Below are 21,099 nucleotides of genomic sequence, written 5' to 3' on the forward strand. Positions count from 1 at the left end.
GATTGTGCTTTACCACCCTTCCAGAACCATCCACGCCTATTCGGGTCAGCCCCAGTCAGGGTGCTGCTCAGCCTTCACAGGTCGGCTCAAGCCCCCTCTTTCAGGAAGCCTTCCCTGATTGCTGCAGTGCACCGAGCCTCTCTCTGTTTCTCTGTCTCGCCTCACTCGGCACTGGCCTTCGGCCTTCAGAGGCCCCACCTCAGCGCCGAAAGGGCCCCGAGAAATTGTCCAACCCAGCCCTCCCTGAGCCCCCATGATTCACTTGAGAAAACAGAGGTACTGAGTTCTCAGGGCAGCCGGGCGGGGGCCAAGCCACCCCGACGCCCAGGCCAGTCACGGCCCAGCACAACCCCCTGCCGGTGCGGACCCGACCTATCGCCGGGTTCATCCCCATGCACAGGGGGAGCGTGAGGCAGCCTCCACGCCTCAAGACCCCCTGGAAAAGCCTCCTGCCAGGAGGCCGCTGCACAGCTGGTGCTCCTCGTCCGCCAGGCTGAGGGGACCTGGCTTTCCTTCAGCGACTCCCGGGTCGCCGGACCTGTACATTGTGTCCAGATCTGTGCTGTGGACCAGGCTTTTAAAGATAAAGGTGAGCTGCAGACGCCCACATTCAAAGCCTCCTATACATCAGGCCTTCCCTGAAAGCCACACCAGTAGCTGGGGTTTGACGGGCTGCTGATCGCGGCGGTGGGCACCAGACTAGGCAGGGCCGCCTGCTGGCTGTGTGGGCCTGGGTGAGTCGGCCACCCTCTCTGAGCCCTGGCCTTGTCCTCTGTGACCTGTCAATGACTGTGCCTTCTCACCAAGCTGCCTCCCACTCAGCACTCACCAACGGAGAGTGAGGGCTGCACCCTGAGTGCGGACCCCGGGCTGGGAACCTAGCTGGGCACATCCTGTGCAGGGGCCCCTTGAACCCACCCCCCTGCCCTAGGAGTGCTGCCTGCAGCCCTGGCCGCAGACTGAGCCGGGACGCAGCCCCTGCCGGCGCTGCCCCACCGCACGGAGCCACCTCGGCTCAGCCATGAGGCCTGGGCAGCACGACTCTGGTAGCTCCACGTGGAGGAGGCACAGCAGCCTGTGATGATGAGCTGGCAGGTATTCTGGGGCCACATTGTGAGGGGCCTTGAATGCCACACCAAGGTGCCAGGTGCCTAGGAAGTGCTTAATGAATGTTTCGTGCGCTTGGATCAATGCATGTGCAGTGAGGAGCAGGGGGGGCCCGCCTTTGACTAGGCATTTCTGCAGAGTGCCTGGGACAGTGCCTGGCCCAAGGAGGCGGAGCAAGGTGTGAGGCCAGGCACATGGCCTCAGGGAGAAAGTGGGGCGCTGTGTCTCCAGACCCCCGATCCGTGCACCCTTCCCGCCCCGCTCCGTGCACCCCCAGCACGCCTGCCTCTGGGGACCGCCGCAGCCCGCCTGCTTCGCCGCCTGCCAGTGGGGTCCAGCCAGTGGGTGTGGTGTCGCCCGTTTCCCGGGTGGAAACGCTTCCGCACGGTGCAGAGGGACTCACAGAGGAAGGGGTGACGGTGCAATGTCGTACTGGGCCCCACTGTCGCCATGCCACTGCGTCCAGGGCCCGGCCATGGTGGAAAATGGAGTGCGTGTGTCCTTGCCGTGCTGAGTTCACAGGCCCTGCTGTGTGATGGGTGGGGGTCCCCTCTGCCGGGCTCCCCACCCCCGTCACGGGGATCACACTTGCAGGATACGACTCAGCCCTGCCTGGTGGGGTGCCCAGAGGGTGGCGGGTCTCCACATCCTGACCTTTGCCTTGGTCCCAGTGTTGTGCCCCCCCCAGGCCGGACGGCCAGGCTCCATCCTGGAGAAGCCTGTCTCGGGGCTGGGGCCTGCCGAAGGAGCCGCAGGGACGGGGACGAGGTGGGGGCCCGCGGGGATGGGGAAGTCGGCGGCCGGCTATCTTTAGCGCCTTCTCTCACACAGCACTTTTCTCCGCCCGGCTCTGTGCGGCTGGGGCCGGCAGGCGCCACTTCTGCAAAGTCACATGCAGGCAGTGACCTGGAGGCCAGCTGCCGGGCCAGGGCCCGGGAGGGTGGAGCTGGCCGTGGCCCACTCCCCACCCCCACCTGTCTCCTAGCAGCCCCATCTGTCAAGCCAGCAGGGGCCCATGTGAGCCTGAGGGTGCCGCCCCCCATTTCACCGGAGCCTCCAGGCCCCCACAGCTGAGGGTGGTGCCGTACGGTGGTAACACTGGATTTCCAAGGCTGGGATCCCCACCCCTGCTTCACCGCTCCTGAGAGAGTCTGGCTGTCGCCCCGTGCCTCAGTTTCCTCATTGTGAAAGCAGGAGTGGTAACAGGGGCCCCGGCTCACAGCTCACGGGGCTGTTCTGACCGCTCAGTGAGACGCAGCATCTAAGACGCCTGGCAGGACCTACTCTGGCTCTGCAACCTCCGAGGGTTCTGTGACTCTCCCTGGGCCCCACGCTCCCCAGCGGTGAGGTGGGAAGGGAGCCTGTACGGAGTAGGGAAAGGAGCTCTGAAAGGGCTCAGCACACAGTAGGTGCTTGACAAATGAGCACCCCGATCCTTCTCCCTTGCGCTAGAATGTGCTGTACTGACCCCCCACAGCAGCAGGAGGGTCAGGGTGAAGGGGTGCCAGGCTCAAAGTCCAGCCCTGCCCATTGTACACTGTGGGCCCCCAGCAAGCTGCTCACCCCTTCTGAGCCTCAGTTTCTCATCAGTGAAATGGGGACAGTAATAAAAGCCGCCCCCCAAGGGGCAGAAGACCAATGTTGTAAGGAGGCCAGTACTTAGGACCTGCCTAAAAGGGGTCAGGTATTCACTGGCTTGGGCACTGCCCTCCGGGGCCATTCAAAGCCGTTGGGAGCGCTGGTGATTGTGGGCCAGGGGCTGGTGGGGTTGGGCCCTGGGCAGTGTCGTGCTGCTGGGCCCAGGGGGCCGGGGGGTGCCCAGCACCTGGTAATAGCCCTGGCGTTTTAACAGCTCTGATGTGTTAATAGGCCCTGGAAAGTTCCCAGATGCTGCTTCCCTCTCTCCTGGGCTCACGGGCCTCCCTCTCTGGCCTCCGGCGAGGTTTGGCTTGGGCCCCTCCCAGGTCAGCCGTCCAGCCCTGCTGCTGAGCCTGCTGCTGAGCAGGCGGGGAACAACGCTGTCAGGGCTCCAGGGAGCAGACCAGCGGTCTGGACCTGGCAGCGGAAGGCGTGATGCTGGAGGCCTCAGGTGCGGCCTGAGCAGGGAGACATCGCAGGGAGGCCAGGGGATCCACGGAAGATTCAGACAAGTGGCTGCTTGCTGAGAGCCACGGGGCGGGGGGCCGGGCACCTGGGGGTGCGGGGCGTGGGGGCAGGAGAACAGAGGGCCCAGAGGGCAGCCCACGCTGTCAAGGTTGTCAGCGGGGATCCAGGGGAAAGCATTCTGGGTGAGCCCGGGAGGTGGCAGCCAGCTGCCCAGCCCCCCTGTGCCCCGCGGCCAACCCCAGGTGAGCTCAGTGAAGTCCCTAGCTGTCCTGCCTTTTAAGGCGATGGCGGCTCCCACCACCTCCTTGTTCCCACTTGCTCAGACATTCCCAGCAGGTATTTTTTTTTTTTCCAGGAGGAATGGAATGAGACTCTTTGTTCTGTCACCGCAGGACTCCAGCAGCGAGGCCTGTCTGGGGGTTCCGGTGGCAGGGAGCACACTCCAGCAGGCACTCAGGGACGCGCCCTCAGTGACACGCACGGGCATGGGCCCCCGACCACAGGCCCACAGAAATGCCCGGGGACCCTGCTCTGCGACACCCAGACACCCGAGCAAGCATGGGTGAGTCCCAGAGACATGGGGAATGACATTTACTGAGCACCTGCTACGGGCCAGGCCCTGGCTAGGGAGGCAGGAGGGAGCCGAGCCCCGAGCCCTTCCGTCACTGAGCTGCCTCCCAGGAGTCTGAGCCCAGAAGCCTTTTCCCCACCACAGGGCCTTTGCACCTGCCGTTCCTGCTGCTTGGCTTGCTCTCCCGGGGGAGCTCCAGCAGGCTGGCTCCTTAGCACTCCTGGGCCTCAGAGAGGCCTCCCCCGCCCCTCCTCTCGACCCCAGTGGCCTGTTCGGTGTCTTCCCAGCACTCATGACTTCTAAGACGGCCTCGTTTGCCAGTGTGCACCGTCTGCCACCCCCAACTAGACCCTAAGCTCCTTGAGAGAGCGCTTTGCGCTCACTGCGGCTCCCAGCACCTGGAGGACGTCTCTGTCCAGGTAGTACTCAGGACGTTTTCAGTGGGCTGCGCGCTCTTACACACACACACACACACACACACATGCACACACACGCGCACACACACGTTGAGCTTTCACACTGCCTCCAGGAAACCACTCTTCTTCATCTTAACCTCAGGGAGTCCAGCCATTCGTGCACCCACTGGGCCTTCCCCATTTGGTGCCACAGCCACCACCGAGGTAGCGAGTCTCCACCAGATGGGACTGAGGCTTGGAACCGTTCCGGGTGCCCAAGGTCACTCGCTGGCCAGGCACAGGGCTGAAATGAGGACGGGGCCGGGAAATGGTCAGCATCCTGGGGGCTAAGCCTCCAGGGCAAGTGAGCCCGCCCCTGAAAATGGCTTTCTGTGCACGTGTCACACGTGTGGGGACACACACCTGCAGTGCTGGGTGCGTGCTGCAGTGTGCACGTTCTCGGCCTGGGAGCACACACCCTGGGGGTAGGGGTGGGGTGGGGGTTGTTCCCCGGACCCTGCACCTGTAGAACCACCACGGCTGTCTAACCCCGAAGGGATACAGCCCTGGCTGCAATGTCAGACTGGTGAAGCCCTTCCCACGTGGGCTGAGTGGGCGGCAGGGTTCCCAGGCTGGCCTGACCATGGGAGGCCCACTGGGACAGGCAGGTAGGGCCCACCCTGGACCTGACCAGCTTAGGTTGGCCCCACGCCTGGCTCTGCCTTGAGCAGGTCCCCACCGCTCTGCCTGTGGGCTTCAGTCCCAGGATGAGGATACCCTGAGGGGAGGGGACTCTGCCCCCTTTAAAGCTGGTAGGAAGGCCATCCTGCAGGGCTGAGAGGCGGGCCCAAACCGGTTGGCACCCACTCTCACCCCCTGGTGGCTCCATCCTGAAGTGCAGCTCTGGCCCCTCCAGGCCCTGAATCCTGAGCAGATGGAAGGCACTCAAGGGGTAGTGGGGGGCACCTTCTACATTAGCCCAGGGACCCCGAAGGGACTTCAGAGACAGACACGTGGGAGTCCCAGCCCCCGACTGCTGTGCACTGCTCTCCAAGCCTCCCTCTGCCTCAGGACCCACGGCCCACCTCCCCGGGACCTCGCCCGCCCTACACCTGGGGCCTTCCTTCACGGGGGAGCCCGGTTCACTGGGAACCAGAGGGACAAGGTACATGGGATCTCAGTCCACCCGCCCCCATCACTACCCTTTTCCCAGATTTAAGGTTCAGGGGAACCGGAACCTACTGGCGACCAGACTGTGGGAAGGGCAGTGCTGCTCCAGCCGCGGTCCGAGTTTGCTGGAGCAAGGCACGCCACAGCCAGGTGTGGGGAGCAGCCTCGACCCATGGGCTGTGCCTGGCTGGCTGAGGCCAAACTGGTCCCCATCTGGCAGTTCTGAGATCACCCGCCTGGCTGCTGTGAGCTTCGAGAAGCCGAAACACCCATTCAGGGGGTCAAGCCTGGTCCATAGCAGGTGCTCAACATGCAAGTCAGCACACAGTACAGGGTGGGCACCTCCTGGAGCCGGGGAGGGGCGGGCCGAGCCCAGTCCCTGGGGCAGACCCAGGCCAGAATGGGTCCAATGACCTCATTTGGCCGGGTGAGCCCATTAAAACCACCAGGGCCCTCCCCCGAGTCCACACCGGGGTGTTTCTTCCCAGTTCCAGGTGCAGCGCAGCCTGTCCTCTCCCAGGGCCAGAGCTGGGCTGCAGGTCACAAAAGAACCCCAACAAGCCTTGACTGGAGCCTGCTCCCACGTGGATTAGCAACCGAACAGCTCAAGTGCGCACACCCAGCAGATCCAGGGTCTGCCCTGCCGTGCCTGTCAGCTAGCAAGAGCATCGGGGACAGCGAGTCCTTGTCACCTCTTCCCCTTCTCCACAGCTGCCACCCACGCTGTGTAAACACTTCTACAGCCAAGCCCAGCGGCCTCGCCGCAGTGACAACCATTTCACACAAAGCTTCTTTTCCCAGGCTGACTTCCAACGTCCAGGGGCAGTCCCAGGCTCAGCCCCCCCCCGCCCCCCTGCCCCAAGCCCAGCCTGGCTCCAGGTCCAGCAGCTGGCAGGGGAGAGGAGACCAAATAGAGCTAAGAGGCTAAGAGGTCAAAGGCAGCAAGCCTCTGGGACCACAAGGGCCACGTGAAAGCAACTAAGACGGGGGAAGGTCAAGGCAGAGGCAGGTATCACTGGAAAATAATTTTTATTGAGATCCCACCAGCTGCACAGTTTGCTCCCGACATTAGGCTCCTTCTTCCTTTGCAATTCGGTCTTTCTTAAGTGGTCCCTGTGGGAAAAGGGGCAGGCAACAAGGTTAGTGGAGGGAGGCAGGCTGTCAGCAAGAAGCCACAGCCCCGCGGGATCAGGTTCTGGGGCCGTCTCCCCAGCCCCAGGGGGGCAGGAGGGCAGGCTGACAGGGGGCAGCGACAGGGGGCAGCAGCAGGGGGCCGCTGCAGCCCCGGGCAGCCAGGCAGGCGCTCACCATGAAGGCTTTCTTCTCCTCCATCGTCTGGAAGCGTCCGTGGCCAAACTTGGAGGTGGTGTCGATAAACTTCAGGTCGATCTTCTCCAGGGCCCGCCGTTTGGTCTGCACCAGCAGGGACTGTGGGCCGAGAGGAGAAAGGGTCGGGTCTGAGGAGCAGGGCTTTCTCCGAGGCCTCTCATTCCACAGGCCCGGGAGGGCAGAGCATCAGCTCCTACCATCCGGGGGAGGGGGGCTATGCCCAAGGAACTGGCCTCCACACGTGAACACAGGAACAAACGGCCGGCCAGACTGGAATTTCCTCCTCCCAGGACTTCAAAGACCACGCTAAAGGAGCAGCAACCCCCTTGTCCTTTGAACTCCTTCCCTCAGAGCTCAGCCTGTCTGTGGACCTCACTCCCTGTGCCAACAAACGCCCCGCCCCTCCTCCACAGGTTCCCGGTGCAGCGCCACCCTCGGCCCCGTCTCACCTTGCGGAGGGTGAGCACTCGCTTCTTGGTTCCCACCACACAGCCTTTCAGCATGACGAAGTCGTTGGTCACTTCGCCGTAGTGGACAAAGCCACCCTGGGAAAAGCAATGCGGTCGGGTCAGGTCAGTGCAGCTCAAGCACGGGGCCAGAAACACGCCAGACACGCAGGACCCCTTCCGGTTCGGGGGTCCGCAGCCGCCCGACCACAGGGCTGTTCTCACAGGGAAAGCAGCGGGAACGTTTCTGCAGTGCGACTCCAGCGCCATGCCCGGCGTGCACTCCAGACCCTCGTCACCTCTCGCCAGCCACCCCCAACCAGGGGGCAGACGGCAGGCCGCCACAGGAAGCAGAGAGCTGGCTGCTGTGCATGGACCAGCTGAACCACCACAAACACAGACTCGCGCAGCAGCCAGGACCAACAGCACGTGGCCCCAGCCCCCTGGCGTCAGAGGCTTTGAGAAGTCAGCCCCCATCACTCACCAGAGGGTTGATGCTCTTGTCAGACAGGTCGTAATCGGTGGAGGCGTTGTTCTTGATCAGCTTGCCGTCCTTAATGAGGTAGCCCTGGCCGATCTTGTAGATCTGAACAAGGGAAGGAGTGTAAACGCTTGGGAAGAACAAACAGGGCAGGACTCACACACATGCTCCTCCCCTACGCAGAGCAGGGCGGCAAGACTGCCAACTAGGGACACGTAACCCCACTGGGCAGTGGTCCAGCCTGCAAAGGACTCTGGGAAAGCAGCTCTGACTTCAGCCCCAGGCTCAGAAGACATAGAAAAGGTGGCTGGCTCTAAACAAGACACTGCTCCCAGAGACAGTGACAGAGGCCTCTCCAGCACTTCATGGCAAGAAAGGACAAGCTCTCAATACCAGTCACGCCAAGGGCTGGGGGCACCAGAACCACCTTTGAGGGCTGCACCTCACCACCCTGCCACCCAAGGGCCAGGGCTATGCCCATCACACCAGCAGCTAAATCCCAGAGACGCTCGGAAGCTCCACCTCCAGGAGCGTGTGACGCGGACTGGAACCCCTCAACCCCAGGTACAGGGTTGCCTCCCCGCCCCCAAGCACCTCACCTTCTTATTGATCTCAGTGCGGTGGTGGTAGCCCTTCTGCCCAGCCCGGGCCACGGAGAAGGCCACCCGGGCGGGATGCCACGCCCCGATACAGGCCACCTTGCGCAGCCCCCGGTGGGTCTTGCGGGGCAGCTTCTTGGTGTGCCAGCGGCTGGTGACCCCTGGAATAGACACATGCCACTACTGGGGTGCCCGGCACCCGTGCCACTGGCCCTTTCCTGCTGCGAAGGCCCACTCGAGTTCAAACGGCTGGGAAGCTCCACCCATGGACAGAGGGGGGTTCAGCCTGCATGCCACCCTCTAATGGCCACACCACCCGTCTAGCCGTGAAATCTTCGGTTCTGAACGTGCAAAGGCCAGGCCCTGGAGAATGAGCCCTCGACCAGAGGCCACGTCCCCGGCCCCAGCCCCCCGACCCCAGGGCTGTTCTCAGAAGGAAGGCAGCAAGGAACGTTTCCGCAGTCTGACTCGGGCGCTGTGCCCAGCGCGCATTCCAGAGCCTCATCACCGAACAGCCGGGTTGGAGAGCCCTGCTCCCGAGAGTCGGAGCTCGGCGGCCTGGGCCCTGCCAAACGCACCTTTGTAGCCTTTGCCCTTGGTCACCCCGATGACATCGATCATCTCGTCCTGCCCGAACACCTGGCTCACGGGGACCTGCTGCTCCAGCCGCTCACGCGCCCAGTCCAGTTTTTCGGCCACCGTGCCGCCATTCACCTGGATCTCCATGAGGTGGGCCTTCTTCTGGCGGAGAGGGAGCAGGCGCATCTGGGAGGAAACGGGTGCGGCTCAGCTCCGAGCTCCAGGCTCTCTCCTGTGGAGGAACCGCCTTCCCGTGTGCGGACTGACTCCCCCCTGGGTGCCGCCCCCCTTCCGGCTCGGAGGAGCCAGCCCTGACCAGACGCACAGGGTCCACACCAAGGCAGGGCAACTTAGCCAGATCCCAACACCCATCAGCCAAATGCTCCCGATCCCTGTCCTTGGGCCAGTGCCTCTGGGTACTGCCCTCATCCCCCTTGGCCTTCTACTGCGTTCTGTGAGCTGCCCACAAGATGCGTCCTTTGGAAAGCAGGATGGCTCTGCAGCCAACAGCATCTACTACAAGAGTGTGAAAAGGAAGGAAGTTCAAGCCTAAAGCTTCCAGTTACAAGGTGCCCAGTGTTCTCCCAGAGAACTTTCGTCAGTGGTGGGCCGCTGTAAGTCTGGGGTAACATGGCCAGCACCAACTGCACAAGGCCACGAGCACTTAGGAATCAGGGTGTACGGCCAGGACAGCGTTTGCCTAGACCGCAAAGGAGCACCCCTCCTCTACCCAAGCCAGCCGAGGGCTCCTTGGGCCAGGTGTGACATGCACACGGTTTCCAGCCAGGTGCCTGACAGTGTTCATCGTGAGTCACCAACTGAAGTCGCCAATTCCTTCAACCCATTTCCCTTAAAATGGGGTATGGGCTCCTTAATGAAGAGCCAATAGGGACACAGCGCCCTCTGCTGGCAAGTGAAAAGACCAACCTGCAAGTGGGGGCGCTGGAGGCCTTGCTCAGACCGCTGCCCAATGGGCCTTAGCCTGGCCCCAGGAACCCAGGCGTCAAGGGCAGACTGAGTCTGGACTGTTTGCTGTGTGACTTCATACAGCCCCCAGGCTGTTCACCGGCCTATCTCCTCCACAAGGGAGTGAGTCTAGGAACCTGAACCAGTCTAGCCAACCCCCTAAAATCCGAGGCCTGGCACAAGAACCAGCTGGGGCCGAGGGTCGACTCAGAAAATAAGTGAACCTTTCAAGTCGATGGCATCTGCCATTCAAAGCCCCATTCGATCCAAGTCGCCCCCGTGACAGGAAGCAGCAGGGAAGCGGCCTACCTGGCACACCGGCAGGTGCTCACCTGGGTGTGGGCGATGACACGGATGACCTGGCAGTACTTCTTCATGCTGTTGAAGTCCTTCTCCAGCTGCTTCTTGCCGTCGTCGTCCTGCCACTTCTTGCAGTACTTGGTGAAGGCCTTCTTCTTAGACTTATGCCTTCAGGAGCAGAGCAGAGTTGGGGAGGGGCCGGGTGCAGGCCTTCATCACCCAAGGGGCGAGAGGAAGGCACACGGGCACCACGTGGGGATGGGGCTCATTGCCGGCTTCTAAGGAGCCTTTTCCACCGGCAAGCGGAGCCTGGATGGAGCTCATCGGGCAAAGCCGAGCGGAGCTGAGCAGAGGTCCACAAGGTTAATGAAAGTCACACACATCCATCCGAACACACGCTATTTCTTGCTCCGGTCTAGCCACTGCCCAGGCAGGACTGGGGCAGTTGACACTGCTAGTCTCCTGGTTTCTAAATGGACTCTCGATACTTCCCAGCAGCCAAGAAAATCCTGAACACGGAGCCCTCGGCCAGCACCCACTAAGCTGAACCTGAAAGGAGGTCTCAAGGTGCTGCTCCCAGCTCAGGTAACCATGGGCGCTCAAGCTCCACCCCCAGGAACTGTTCTGCTCCAGAGGCAACTAGCCCACCCCCAGAGCAGCTCCTCCCCTGCTGGAGCCGAGAACCCTGCACAGGAGAGCCTCTCTCCAGCCTGGCCTAGGCAGGGTATACACGGTGCCCGCCCCCCCCCCCACTTACCAGTTCTTATAGAAGCGCCTCTTGCACTCGTCGCTGATGTGCTCGGCAAAGACGGTTTTGAAGGTGCGGAGGCCTCGAGGGGTCTCCACGTAGCCCACGATGCCCACGATCACCATGGGCGGCGTCTCCACAATGGTCACAGCCTCCACAACTTCCTTCTTGTTCACCTCTGCAAAGAAAGCCCACAGTCGGACTCGAGTGGCTGACCAGGATCCCCAACCAGGGGTGTTTTGTACGAATGTGAGGTGCTCATGCAGGCCAAGAGGGCAACCTGCTTCAGGCAGAAGGGCAGGTCACCGAGGCAGGGTGCACGCCAGCAGCCTGGACTCCCACGGCCGCCCTTACCGCACACTTGTCTGCACAAGCTGACGTTTTTAACTCAAATAAAAAACACAGGACCCCCATAAAGCAAATTAACAGCCCAGCTTCAGTTCTTGTCTATCACTGAGATCTCTGGGGCAGACAGGTTCCTCATTACCCAGATAATACGTGAACACTAAAGAAGCCTAGTGGAGTGTCACAGCAGCTCTGCGCTCGGGTAGGTACTAACTGCCTGAAGTAACCAGTGCCGTGTCCTCCCACTTGGTGACTTTTCTACCTCAAATCTCACGTGCCAGGGACATGGGCATCATCCAAGCCTTTTAGGTTAACGTACTTCCCTGCGCTGTGTCTCTTGACAATTTACCCACATCCCGCTCCTTAACTTCAATATATCCCTCCACCTACGAATGGCAGTGCCAGCCATTTGCAGCCTGGGAATATTCATCAGTCCTCAAATATATTAATCTCCATCCTGCTATTAAAACGCTGTTGATCTCAGGTCTGCCCTCCGACATTCTGGCCCCAACAAGTCCATCCCCCTCCTCCTATTCCTCACCCCGCACCAGCTTGGAGGACACAGAGTGTACGTACTGGATCCTGGCCTATCGACCTCGCGCACAATGTGGGTCATGCCAGCCTTGTAGCCCAGGAAGGCCGTGAGGTGGACGGGCTTGGAGGAGTCATCCTTGGGGAAGCTCTTCACCTTCCCGCGGTGCCGGCTGCTGCGCTTCCGAGGCAAGAAGCCCAGGGACCCATGCCTGGGAGCAGAGAACTTCCTGTGAGACTAGGAGAAGGTCGCCAACGTCAGTACTTGAGCCTGTACCGCACTTCCTGATTCCCAGGTGCCTAGACGGTCCTACGAGGAGCCTCAGCAATGCTGAACCAAGCCAGAGACCCAGCAACCCCAGGGAAATGCCGATCTGGGCTTGCTGCAGGCAGGGTCACCCATCCTGGAGCCGAGCTCAACTCGGTTGGCTGAATTTTCATGCCAAGTCCTCATCCTCCTCTTATACTCTTAGCAAGGAGAGCCACCCACTTCTTCCCTAAATCAAAAACCCGCACCCGATTTTAAAATAGCTGAACAGGTGCCTTTGTGATTGAGTCAGAAGGAGCGACCACAAAAGGGACTTCTGGGACAAATGGCTGGGGAGCCGGCGACCCAAGGCTCCCCTGGCTGCCACGGTACAGAGGCCCCCAGAACTCGACAGAGCCGAATCAGAACATGACGATCAGCACAGAGTCTCTGTCCGCCCGTCAATAAGTTCATCATCTGCGGTTTCTGGGAGCTCCAGAGGCCTGGGGAGTTGTCCTGCCCACACCGTGCCGGGCGACTCGGAATAAGGGCTCCACGACCCCCGCTGAGGTCTCCCCTCCGGCCTACTCCTCTGATTTCTGCACCTCCCAGGTTAGCGCCCCCACTCCGGGTCCTGCGGGCCCGAGTGCTCACGGACTCCAATCTCGACCGGCCCTGAAATGATCGAGACCCAGAAATAATCCGTGGCTTGAAAACTGTCAGGCCCGGCACCCCGGCCCAGCTCCCGCCGCAAGGCCTTCTGCGGGCCGGCGGGTCGGCCCACGGCCAGGAACAAGCCTCGGGCGTTTCCCGAAAATAGGCCTGACCGCGGATGGCGCCGAGTACCCTGTGGTCGCGGAGCAGGCCGCCGACGCTGGGCGAGCCGAGATGGCGGCGATACGCCGCGGACTCGGCCACGCCACCCCCAGACAGAAGGGAGAAGGCGCTTTAACACTACGTACCATCCTGCCGCCAAGCGCCGCCGGTAGAGGTCGGGCGGCGTGCAACGCGCAATATATAAAGCCCGGCCTGGCTCCGCCCCTTCCGGCGTGCGTGCGCGCACCCGCGGCGGAAGTCGGGTCGGGGGGCCGATATCGGTTCCCATTTCTGCGCATGCTCGTCCTCGCCCAGCGTCCGTTGCCGGATAGGCGGGTGTTTCGCAGGCAGGAGTGGGAACCCCCACTGCTAGCGGCTGCGTTCGAACGTAGTGAAAAGCCTCGGGAATGCTGGCGAGGGGCCGCAGTGCAACGGACCTACGGCGGCGGCGGGTTCCGTGAAACACGCCGTTGCGCTGAAGATGGCTGCGTCGCTTCTTTGCATAGGAAATGCAGTCACCTCTGGAATTGAATAACCCAGCCATGGGCTTCAGTCCAAAGCAATTGCACACGTGCTACCCACGTCTGTCGCACATAGCAGATCCGCGTGGTCGCCATTTTGCAGGCACGTCGAGCTGGAACCATTTGCACTGCCCTCACCTATTCTAAGTTCGAGAGAAAAGGCTGAACCCCTGGATTTCTGGCTCCTAACCCAGAGCCGCCTCCTTCAAACCCCATCTTGCCATTCCGCTCCCTGTCCAGCTGCAGTGGTTTGGTTCTGGCGGTCTCAGGCGGCAAACACGCCTCGCGACCCGGGGTCGTGAGTCCAGCTGCCCAGCCGCACGGACCTGGTCTCCCCTGCCTTCCAGAGCCTGTGCAGGGAGGACCCTCTCTGATGTCTGCGCGGGCTCGCCGCGGACGCGGGTGGCTTCTACTGCTCTCCCAGTCCCTAGGCTCTACCCTCCAAACCTTGCTAAGAATCAAATTTCATCTTGTTACTTACCTTGCCCCCATCCCCACACCCTCAGGAGGATAAAGCACTAACTCCTGAGGCTGCTTCCCTAACTCGTGTCTCTTTGCCGAGGGCCAGCGCCGACTCCCTCCTGCCACTTTCCACCTCCAGTGCACCCCGTCGAGCTCTCGGTTTCTGGGCCAGGCCTTCGCTCACACCGTTGTTAAAAAACATTCTCTAACGCTCGCACCCCCCCTGAGCGGCAGCGCCGACAGGTCCTCAGTCCCTTACTGGAAATCTTTGGGGCCAGATGTGTTTCCAAATTCAGCACTTCTCCTGTTTTAGATAATTCCGTGCAATATGGCGAACATACTGTATATTATGTAATCCTCCCCAAACTCTTTGCTTGAATTTAATTAATTCTATAAAGAAACATGAATATTTACATGAAGTGGGGTAAATATAAATAGCCTCCCATCAATCAGTTTAAGGCTGACTTAGCTGCCTAAAAAATTCAGGTCAACTTGGTTTTTGTCAGCGAATAACTTCGGGAGTTTTTTGGTTTTTTTTTTTACATCAGAATGGTGGAAAGGGATTATGACCCATATTGTCCCCCTCTTGGCGAGAAAACTAAGTGTTAGGCCAAGAAGAAATAATTTGACAAAAATCACCCAATTCATGAAGAACAGAGCTCAGGTCGGACTGACTGTAGACTGGCTTTTTCAGGACATTGGACTCGGGGTGCAGTAGCTCCCTCACTGGAAAAGGAAGTCTGGGTCCTAAGTCACTCACTCACCCAACAAAAAATTCTTACTAAGCCTGCTCCACACCAGGCTGCAGGACTCCAAGGGGATCAAGATGGCTGCCATCACAGGCCAAACAAGACTACTTATAATTGCAATGAGGGTTAAAAAAGATTAAACAAACAATGTCACTGGAGGCCCTGGACAAACTATTCCCGAAAGCAGTTCCCTGTCTGCCATCATGAGAAAGGATGGCCTCAGTTTCCCCATCTGTCAAATAAGGGATTTATTCATCCAGCCCATGTACACTAAGCCTGCCCTGCCTAAGGATGACACTAAGGGGCCCCCTGGATTGGGAGAGGCCAGCTAGGAAGTGGGGATAAAGCAGGAGGGTTTTCATTATCCCATGCGAGTGGTCATGGAGGGTGACCTGAAAAGGGGCACTGCAGGTGGACGTAAAGAAGCAGAATCAGGAGATGTTTAGGGTGCACAGAAGCTGAAAACTATTTGTATGAGTCGCTGGGGCTGGGGGTGCAGAGAGGAAGCAAGTAGGGCCTGAGTCAGGATATCCATTTTGGAATATTGGGTGGGCAGAGTTACTTTTAGAAAGAAGAGGTTAATTTATATGTGTGGGTTTGGATTCATTTATGAGGCTAGCTGTATCTTTCCAAGGAAGTGTCTAAGGCTCCACACCACGGAAAAAGTAAGGAAGTGAGGGAAGGGAAATGAGATGAAGCCAGAGAGGATCACACCCAAGCCCACACTGGGGGACTCGGATTAGGCCGGAGTAGTTGTCCCATGTGGTTCCGAGCCTCTGTGAGCCCAGATGAAAAAGATGAGTATGACTAGTCACATGCTTTGTTATAGCCACATGATAAAAACAAACCAGGGGCCAGGAGTTCACTGTGCCCAAAATAAGACCTGAAACAAACTTCTCTGGGGAGACAAGGTTCTCCTAAAAGGGCCCGAGTGGGATGCCGCCCACGAGGCCCGAGTGTCAGCCCTCCGTGAGCCCACGGTGCGGTGGCCGTGCACTCAGTGCAGACCGGTGAATTCCTGGCGCCTCGCCGATCCGATCCGTGCGAGCTGTTTACAAGGGGCCAGAACAAGGGGCTTGGGTTACCTGATCCTGGATTGCCAGTGTAATACAAAGATAAAACCCAGAGTCTGGAAAGAAATGAATAGATTGTGTTTACAAAAGCAGAAAAGGGTCCAGGGTTTTGCTCAAATACCCGAAGGTCAGATGTTCTCCGAGGCCAAGGTAAAGCCCGAGGTGCGGTCTAACCACGGCGAAGATCAGGAGGACGTGAGGAGGAGCAGAACAGGGAGGCTGGGGCAGGAGAGGAGCTGAGTGAGGCAGCTTTCATCCTGAGGGTGTTTCCATGTTCACCTCCCTTGTCAGACTGGAAGCTTCCTGGCGGCGGAGACTGTGTCCCGCCCCCCTCCACGTGCTTAGCCCCAGTGCAGGTCCTGGCACAGAGGAAGCTCTGGTCCACACCGGTCAGACGAGGGCACGGACACAGTAGGCCCCAGCTACAACATCACAGTTTCACTTTCAAAGGCTGCCTCCCTTGCCCGTTGAAGCAATAATGGCCCCCTCTTTGGCGTGAGCTCACATTGTGAGCTTCTGCGCTGTCATTGATTGTTGCAAAACCCCCTGGCTCAGATGATAGGACAGGGCATTTGGGCCAGAGGGTCAGATAATATGAGCTTGTGGCATAAGCACAGTCCCATGTCCCTGGGGCAGGAGCCTGGGCACAGAGCTTCTGGGTCATGAAAGACCCCACCCCCTGCTCCTCCACCACCAGCTGCTGGAGAGATGCCCCGCAGAACGGGAGCCGGCTGGCCAGGGGCGCCTGGCGGCTCCTGCTCCTGGTCCTGCTCAGCCCCGGGTTGGTGAAATGCTATGTGCCCCCGCTGGGGCTGCAGGCCACCATGGCAAATATGGCCTCTCACAGCCTCTCGGTCTATTTGCTGGGCCTCTCCATCCTGTGGTGCAGCAGCCTGCAGCTGGGGGGTGGGCTCGCCCTCATCCTGACCCGGAAGCTGTGCATGGAGGTGCTGATACCCATCCAACAAGCCTTGTGGCAGCCACTGATCATCGCGTGGGCCTGGGGCCTCCAGTGGCTCGCCACCCTGGTCCACGGAACCCGGCTCGGCATCCTGAGGCTCCTGCAGTGGGAAGCCGGCCTGGTTCTGCTCTCTGTGGCCCAGTGGGCCTACTACGGCCTGGCCAGCTTCCGCCATGAAAACAGCAAGGCCTTGGAGAAGATGCTCTGGGCTGTGCTCCAGCAGGTGACTGTATCTCTACTGGTTCGCTGCCTGGACAAGCTGTGGATGGCCCTGGGGTGGGTGGCCCAGGCCACGCGGTGCAGTGGCCTTCAACCCCTGGGATGGGCCAGGCTATCTGGGGCGACCTCCAAAGACCTGGATGCAGTTACTGCCATCCTTCCAGCCACCACTGTCCCTTTCAGCCAGCGCTTCCCTGGACCTGACCCGGCCGCCCTGAGCAGGCTCATGCCAGCCTCCGTCATCCTGTGCCTTGTGGGTGGGGACAAAGATGCCAGCAAGGAAAAAGGGGGCTGCAGCTTCGGGGCCACTGAGGTGCCCATTAGCACCAGGTTCCAGATCGACAGGACAAGCAAGATGGCCTTTAGGTCCCCATCCAAGCAGGCGCTCGCACAGCAAGTCAAGGTGACCTGTGTTCTCATCATTCTTCTGTATATCTATGCCGCGTCTCTCTTCGTGCAAATCTTAAAATAAACGATCCAGCGTGAACTGGCCTTCAGCATGTCCCTGGATTACTTTGTCAGTGAGAGATGGAAGACCATCGGATCTGTCCCCTGGGCCTTCACTGGGCTGGGGGCAAGGGTGGGTGGTATGCAATTTGAAAGCCACATGCATCCCAGGGGCTGGGCTGGGGGACCTGGTCTCAGCTCAGTCACTACTGTGTGTCCTGGGGGAGGTCCCTTCACCCTTCTCAGCCTCAATTCCTTTTCTGCAAGTGTAGATCCTAGGACTCCGGGGGAGCACTCACTGGGTCCTTTGTCCTGGCCCTTTTATCCCTTTCACACAGGCTCCTGGGGGGGACGGGGCGGGGGAGGGTTGCAGCAGAATATTCATCGGTTTTCCAGGTGTGCTGTTTCGGAGTCGTGGTCTCCACTGAATGGCAGTGACAGGGCAGGGGGTCGTTATTCACTGCAGTTGGTCCTGGGGTCTCCCACTTGGTTTTGCTGCTTTTCTGGGCCTGGAGCTGAAATGCAACTGAGTCCTAGATGTTATCTGTAGTGGGTGGGGGTGACCTTCTGTGTCTGGCTGTAAATTTCTCACCCAGTTTGTTCAGCTGTCTCTCTCGGTTTCCCTGTTCCACTTGCCAGGGAATTTCCCCAGCTGCTTACTGTCCTGTCTCAACATCAGCTGAGGTCATTGGGTGTATTCAGCTGGGGCGTGGGTCGGTCTGCAGGGTTCATTCAGGGCAGTGGTGGTGATGGCTTGAAGGCTGCGCTCATCTGGGACTCTTGTCCTACGTGTGAACACGAGGTCTTGGTGATCTCAACCGAGTCAGACTTCTTCCGTGACAGCTCAGGGCTGAGAGTGTTTCGAGAGATGGACGGTGAAAGCCGGTATTTTCTTAAGGCCTGGACCAGGAAAATGGCACCGTGTCATTTTATTGACCAGCCACTCACAAACTCGCTTATATTCGAGAGAAGAAGGTCAAAGAGTTTGTGACCATATCTCATTGGCCGTCGGTGTTTGTTTCTTCCCCTGGACCACAGGTGGCAAGCATAAGCCAGAGGACTGAGTCCTGCCCCCACACCTTGTTTTATCTGGCCCGGCACCTTGTTTCCACCAGGTGGCAGCACCGAGCTCCTTGCCCCTGGTGAAGGAGGGGTTACATTTATACAGTCCTGAAATTACATTCAGCCCTTTGAAGGCAACCTCGAGGCTGGTGTGGCCCCCGGTGAAAATGAGTTTCACACCCCTGCCCTGGACTCTGAGATCCTTTTGGGCGGAAACCGTGTGCTCTGGCGCTGTCCGGCCCTCACTGACCGGGCACACAACGGCGTCGCAGGTACACTGAACGGACGGATGTCTAGATCAGCCAAGTTCAGCCTTTTTCTTCTCACGACACACGTGCACTATTTACTACAAGTCTGCGGCGCACCAGAAAATGTATTGTATTTTTTGCCAATCTGACAAAAAATAGATACACTTTTGACTCATTCATACCAACGGCTATTGTTGTGTTGGCTGTTGTCTTTTATTTTCTTAACTTGACAATGTAAGAGAAAAGAGGTCAGTGCAACTGACTTAATGTCCAGGCACTGCGGTTTTAAATCGCTGCAGCACTCCAGTTGAAAATCGCTGGTCTAGACGAGTAATGCAATGCCCAGGCTTAGAGCTGAGCATGCGCTTAATCCGCCGAGTGTTCATTCCTCGAGGAAAGAACGGGATCGCCGGGCCAGTCGGCACATTCTTTGGTCAACCAAAACGCGTTGCCAAGCAGTTCTCCTGAAAGGTACCAGTGGCAAATTTTTCAGTTTGCAATTACACTGTGGCTCATCCACTCAAACACAGTGAATCCATTTCTGCCCAGGCAGCTCCCCATTCCCAGGAAACAGACCTAACACCTGCTATACCAAAGCAGCCTCAAGGGGGCAGCAGAGAAGCAAAGGCAAGATACTGCTGGGCCTGGGCTGGGACTCGAATTACCGGGCAGAATATGACGAGTAGGTAGGAAGCTCTAAGCTTGCAAAGGGCTGACCTACAAAGAACAGCCTGACTTCCTCCTTTAGCCTTGCCGCTAGCTCGGAACACACACACAGACGGTGGGAGAGGAGGGCGTTTCTATAAACTGCAGTGGTCACGGAGAAGCCTGGGAACCAACTCAAAATGTATAACTTCGTGTTTCTAAGAAAATGCCTACATACCGTTGTTGTACGTACAGCTGGGATGGGGAGGCTAATAATGTTATAAGCTCATTCTTTGCATCAGGCACTATTCTAAGCACATTTTGTGCATTGCCTCATTTAATCCTGACAATAATCCTCAGAGGTAGCTACTATGCTTATTTCTATTTTTTTTTTCAGATGAGGAAACAGGCCCAGAGAGGAGAAGCCATTTGCCCAAGGTCTCACAGTGACCGTGGGTGGGGGTGGGAGGCTGGGGTGGGGGGGGGGAGCCAGGACCTGAGTCTGAAGCTCAGGTTCCTAAACACCACCCTTTCTGAGATCCAGTCCATTAGTGTGATCGAACTTACATGCTGGCAGATTAGAGGTGGAATCTAAACTCTCCAGTCCTCACGCCCCCATGCCCAGCACCGAGCCTTGTGCAAGGTGGGCTTCAAGTAAACATTGATTGATTGAAAGAATAAATGAATGGCTATTAGTCACGTGTCTGAATATTACTCACTGATTTGCCCCATCACACTTGCGCACTTTTTTCTCCTATTTTATAATTTAAAAAAATTAATTCTAAGTCCTGGCTGGTATGGCTCAGTGGATTGAGCACTGGCCTGCGAACCATAAGGTCACCAGTTTGATTCCCGGCCAGGGCACATGCCTGGGTTGCGGGCCAGGTCCTCAGTATGGGGCACACCAGAGGCAACCACACATTGATGTTTCTCTCCCTCTCTTTCTCCTTCCCTTCCCCTCTCTCTAAAAATCAATAAAATTCTTAAAAAAATAAAAAATAATAATTCTAAAAATAGGGTTGCAGTAATAAAAGAAATAGTGGATATAACCCCCCAGCACAGGGCCTGGCACAGAGTTAATACTCAATACAGAGCCTAAGATGGACATCGGCTTCTGTTATGTGTATAAGAGGTGTGCCTTCACGCCCATCACACATTTCCTCTGTCACTACAGGGTGCAGAATGTCCTGTCATCACGGTGGTGGCAAAAGCCTCAGCAGGTATCCGAGTCCAACCTGCCCCTGGAACCCCCCGAGGTAACCAGAGGCTTAGAGAGATGCCCTGAAGACCATGCAGGTCGTCAGAAGGCCAGACCTGCCTGGTGGTCCTTCCCGCTGCAGCGAGCACTCTGCCATCCAGACTCAGTTTCCACGAGACCGACCTGGAGCTCTAGCCTCACTTGTGATGGGGTGATGGGGGGCGGGATCTATTTATTGAGCACCTACTGTGTGTCATGGCCTTGGCTATAGCAGTGAACAAGATAGACAAAACCCACAGGCTAGCAGAGGAAAAAATGAACAAATAATTACATAATTAATTACTGGATTAAGGAAAGAGTGGGTAAGGGCTGAGGAGATGTCTCCTAAATAGTTGATTGCTCTCCCTCAGCTTCCACCTCTATGCTCAGTGTCTGGCCTGTCTAGCTGGGCTTGGGGGGTGCACAGACTTAGGGACCCGCATGACGCCAGGGTAAGAGCAAGGTGGGAAGGTTTTCGGGGTGGGGGGGTAGGGCTGTGTTTTGGAGGACTCTGAGAGAAGGCTTATTCAATCGTAATTCATTCACTCATTTGCGAAATCTTCGTGCGGCACCTACTGTGTGCCGAGCACCCGCTGAGTAGGACGACCGCCGCCCCTGCCCCTCACTGTACTGGAGGTAGACAACGCTAGGAAACAAGCCAATAAAAAACGAAGACCATTTCAGCCGGAACCTTAGATTCGGAGGGGCTGTGCTGGGGGCCAGGCGGCCAGGTAGACGC

The 21,099-nt window shown here is 58.5% G+C and overlaps 1 protein-coding gene and 4 non-coding genes across 6 annotated transcripts; all 5 read right to left on the reverse strand.

Moving 5' to 3' along the window:
* Positions 1-6,361: 6,361 nt before the first annotated feature.
* Positions 6,362-13,050, reverse strand: RPL3 (ribosomal protein L3). 2 transcript variants are annotated; one of them, XM_028532336.2, is made up of 10 exons: positions 12,883-13,050; positions 11,719-11,911; positions 10,807-10,975; positions 10,082-10,217; positions 8,783-8,969; positions 8,205-8,365; positions 7,609-7,710; positions 7,128-7,223; positions 6,658-6,777; positions 6,362-6,462 (listed from the first exon to the last, which is right to left on the reverse strand). In XM_028532336.2, the coding sequence occupies exons 1-10, from the start codon at positions 13,033-13,035 to the stop codon at positions 6,418-6,420; spliced, it is 1,362 nt and encodes a 453-aa protein (XP_028388137.2). In that variant the 5' UTR covers positions 13,036-13,050; the 3' UTR covers positions 6,362-6,417. The 2 variants fall into 2 exon arrangements, with proteins under 2 accessions (XP_028388137.2, XP_028388138.1); XM_028532337.2 differs by lacking the exon at positions 12,883-13,050 and adding an exon at positions 12,767-12,842.
* Positions 7,339-7,434, reverse strand: LOC114514283. The gene has a single exon (XR_003686004.1). It is a non-coding gene; the product is annotated as a small nucleolar RNA U83B (small nucleolar RNA).
* On the reverse strand, positions 8,627-8,720 carry LOC114514282. The gene has a single exon (XR_003686003.1). It is a non-coding gene; the product is annotated as a small nucleolar RNA U83B (small nucleolar RNA).
* Positions 10,218-10,271, reverse strand: LOC114514289. Its single transcript, XR_003686008.1, has one exon. It is a non-coding gene; the product is annotated as a small nucleolar RNA U82P (small nucleolar RNA).
* LOC114514250 lies at positions 12,339-12,402 on the reverse strand. Its single transcript, XR_003685976.1, has one exon. It is a non-coding gene; the product is annotated as a small nucleolar RNA SNORD43 (small nucleolar RNA).
* Positions 13,051-21,099: the final 8,049 nt, after the last annotated feature.

Source organism: Phyllostomus discolor, chromosome 2 (assembly GCF_004126475.2).
Source record: "Phyllostomus discolor isolate MPI-MPIP mPhyDis1 chromosome 2, mPhyDis1.pri.v3, whole genome shotgun sequence".
Taxonomy (NCBI): Eukaryota; Metazoa; Chordata; class Mammalia; order Chiroptera; family Phyllostomidae; genus Phyllostomus; species Phyllostomus discolor.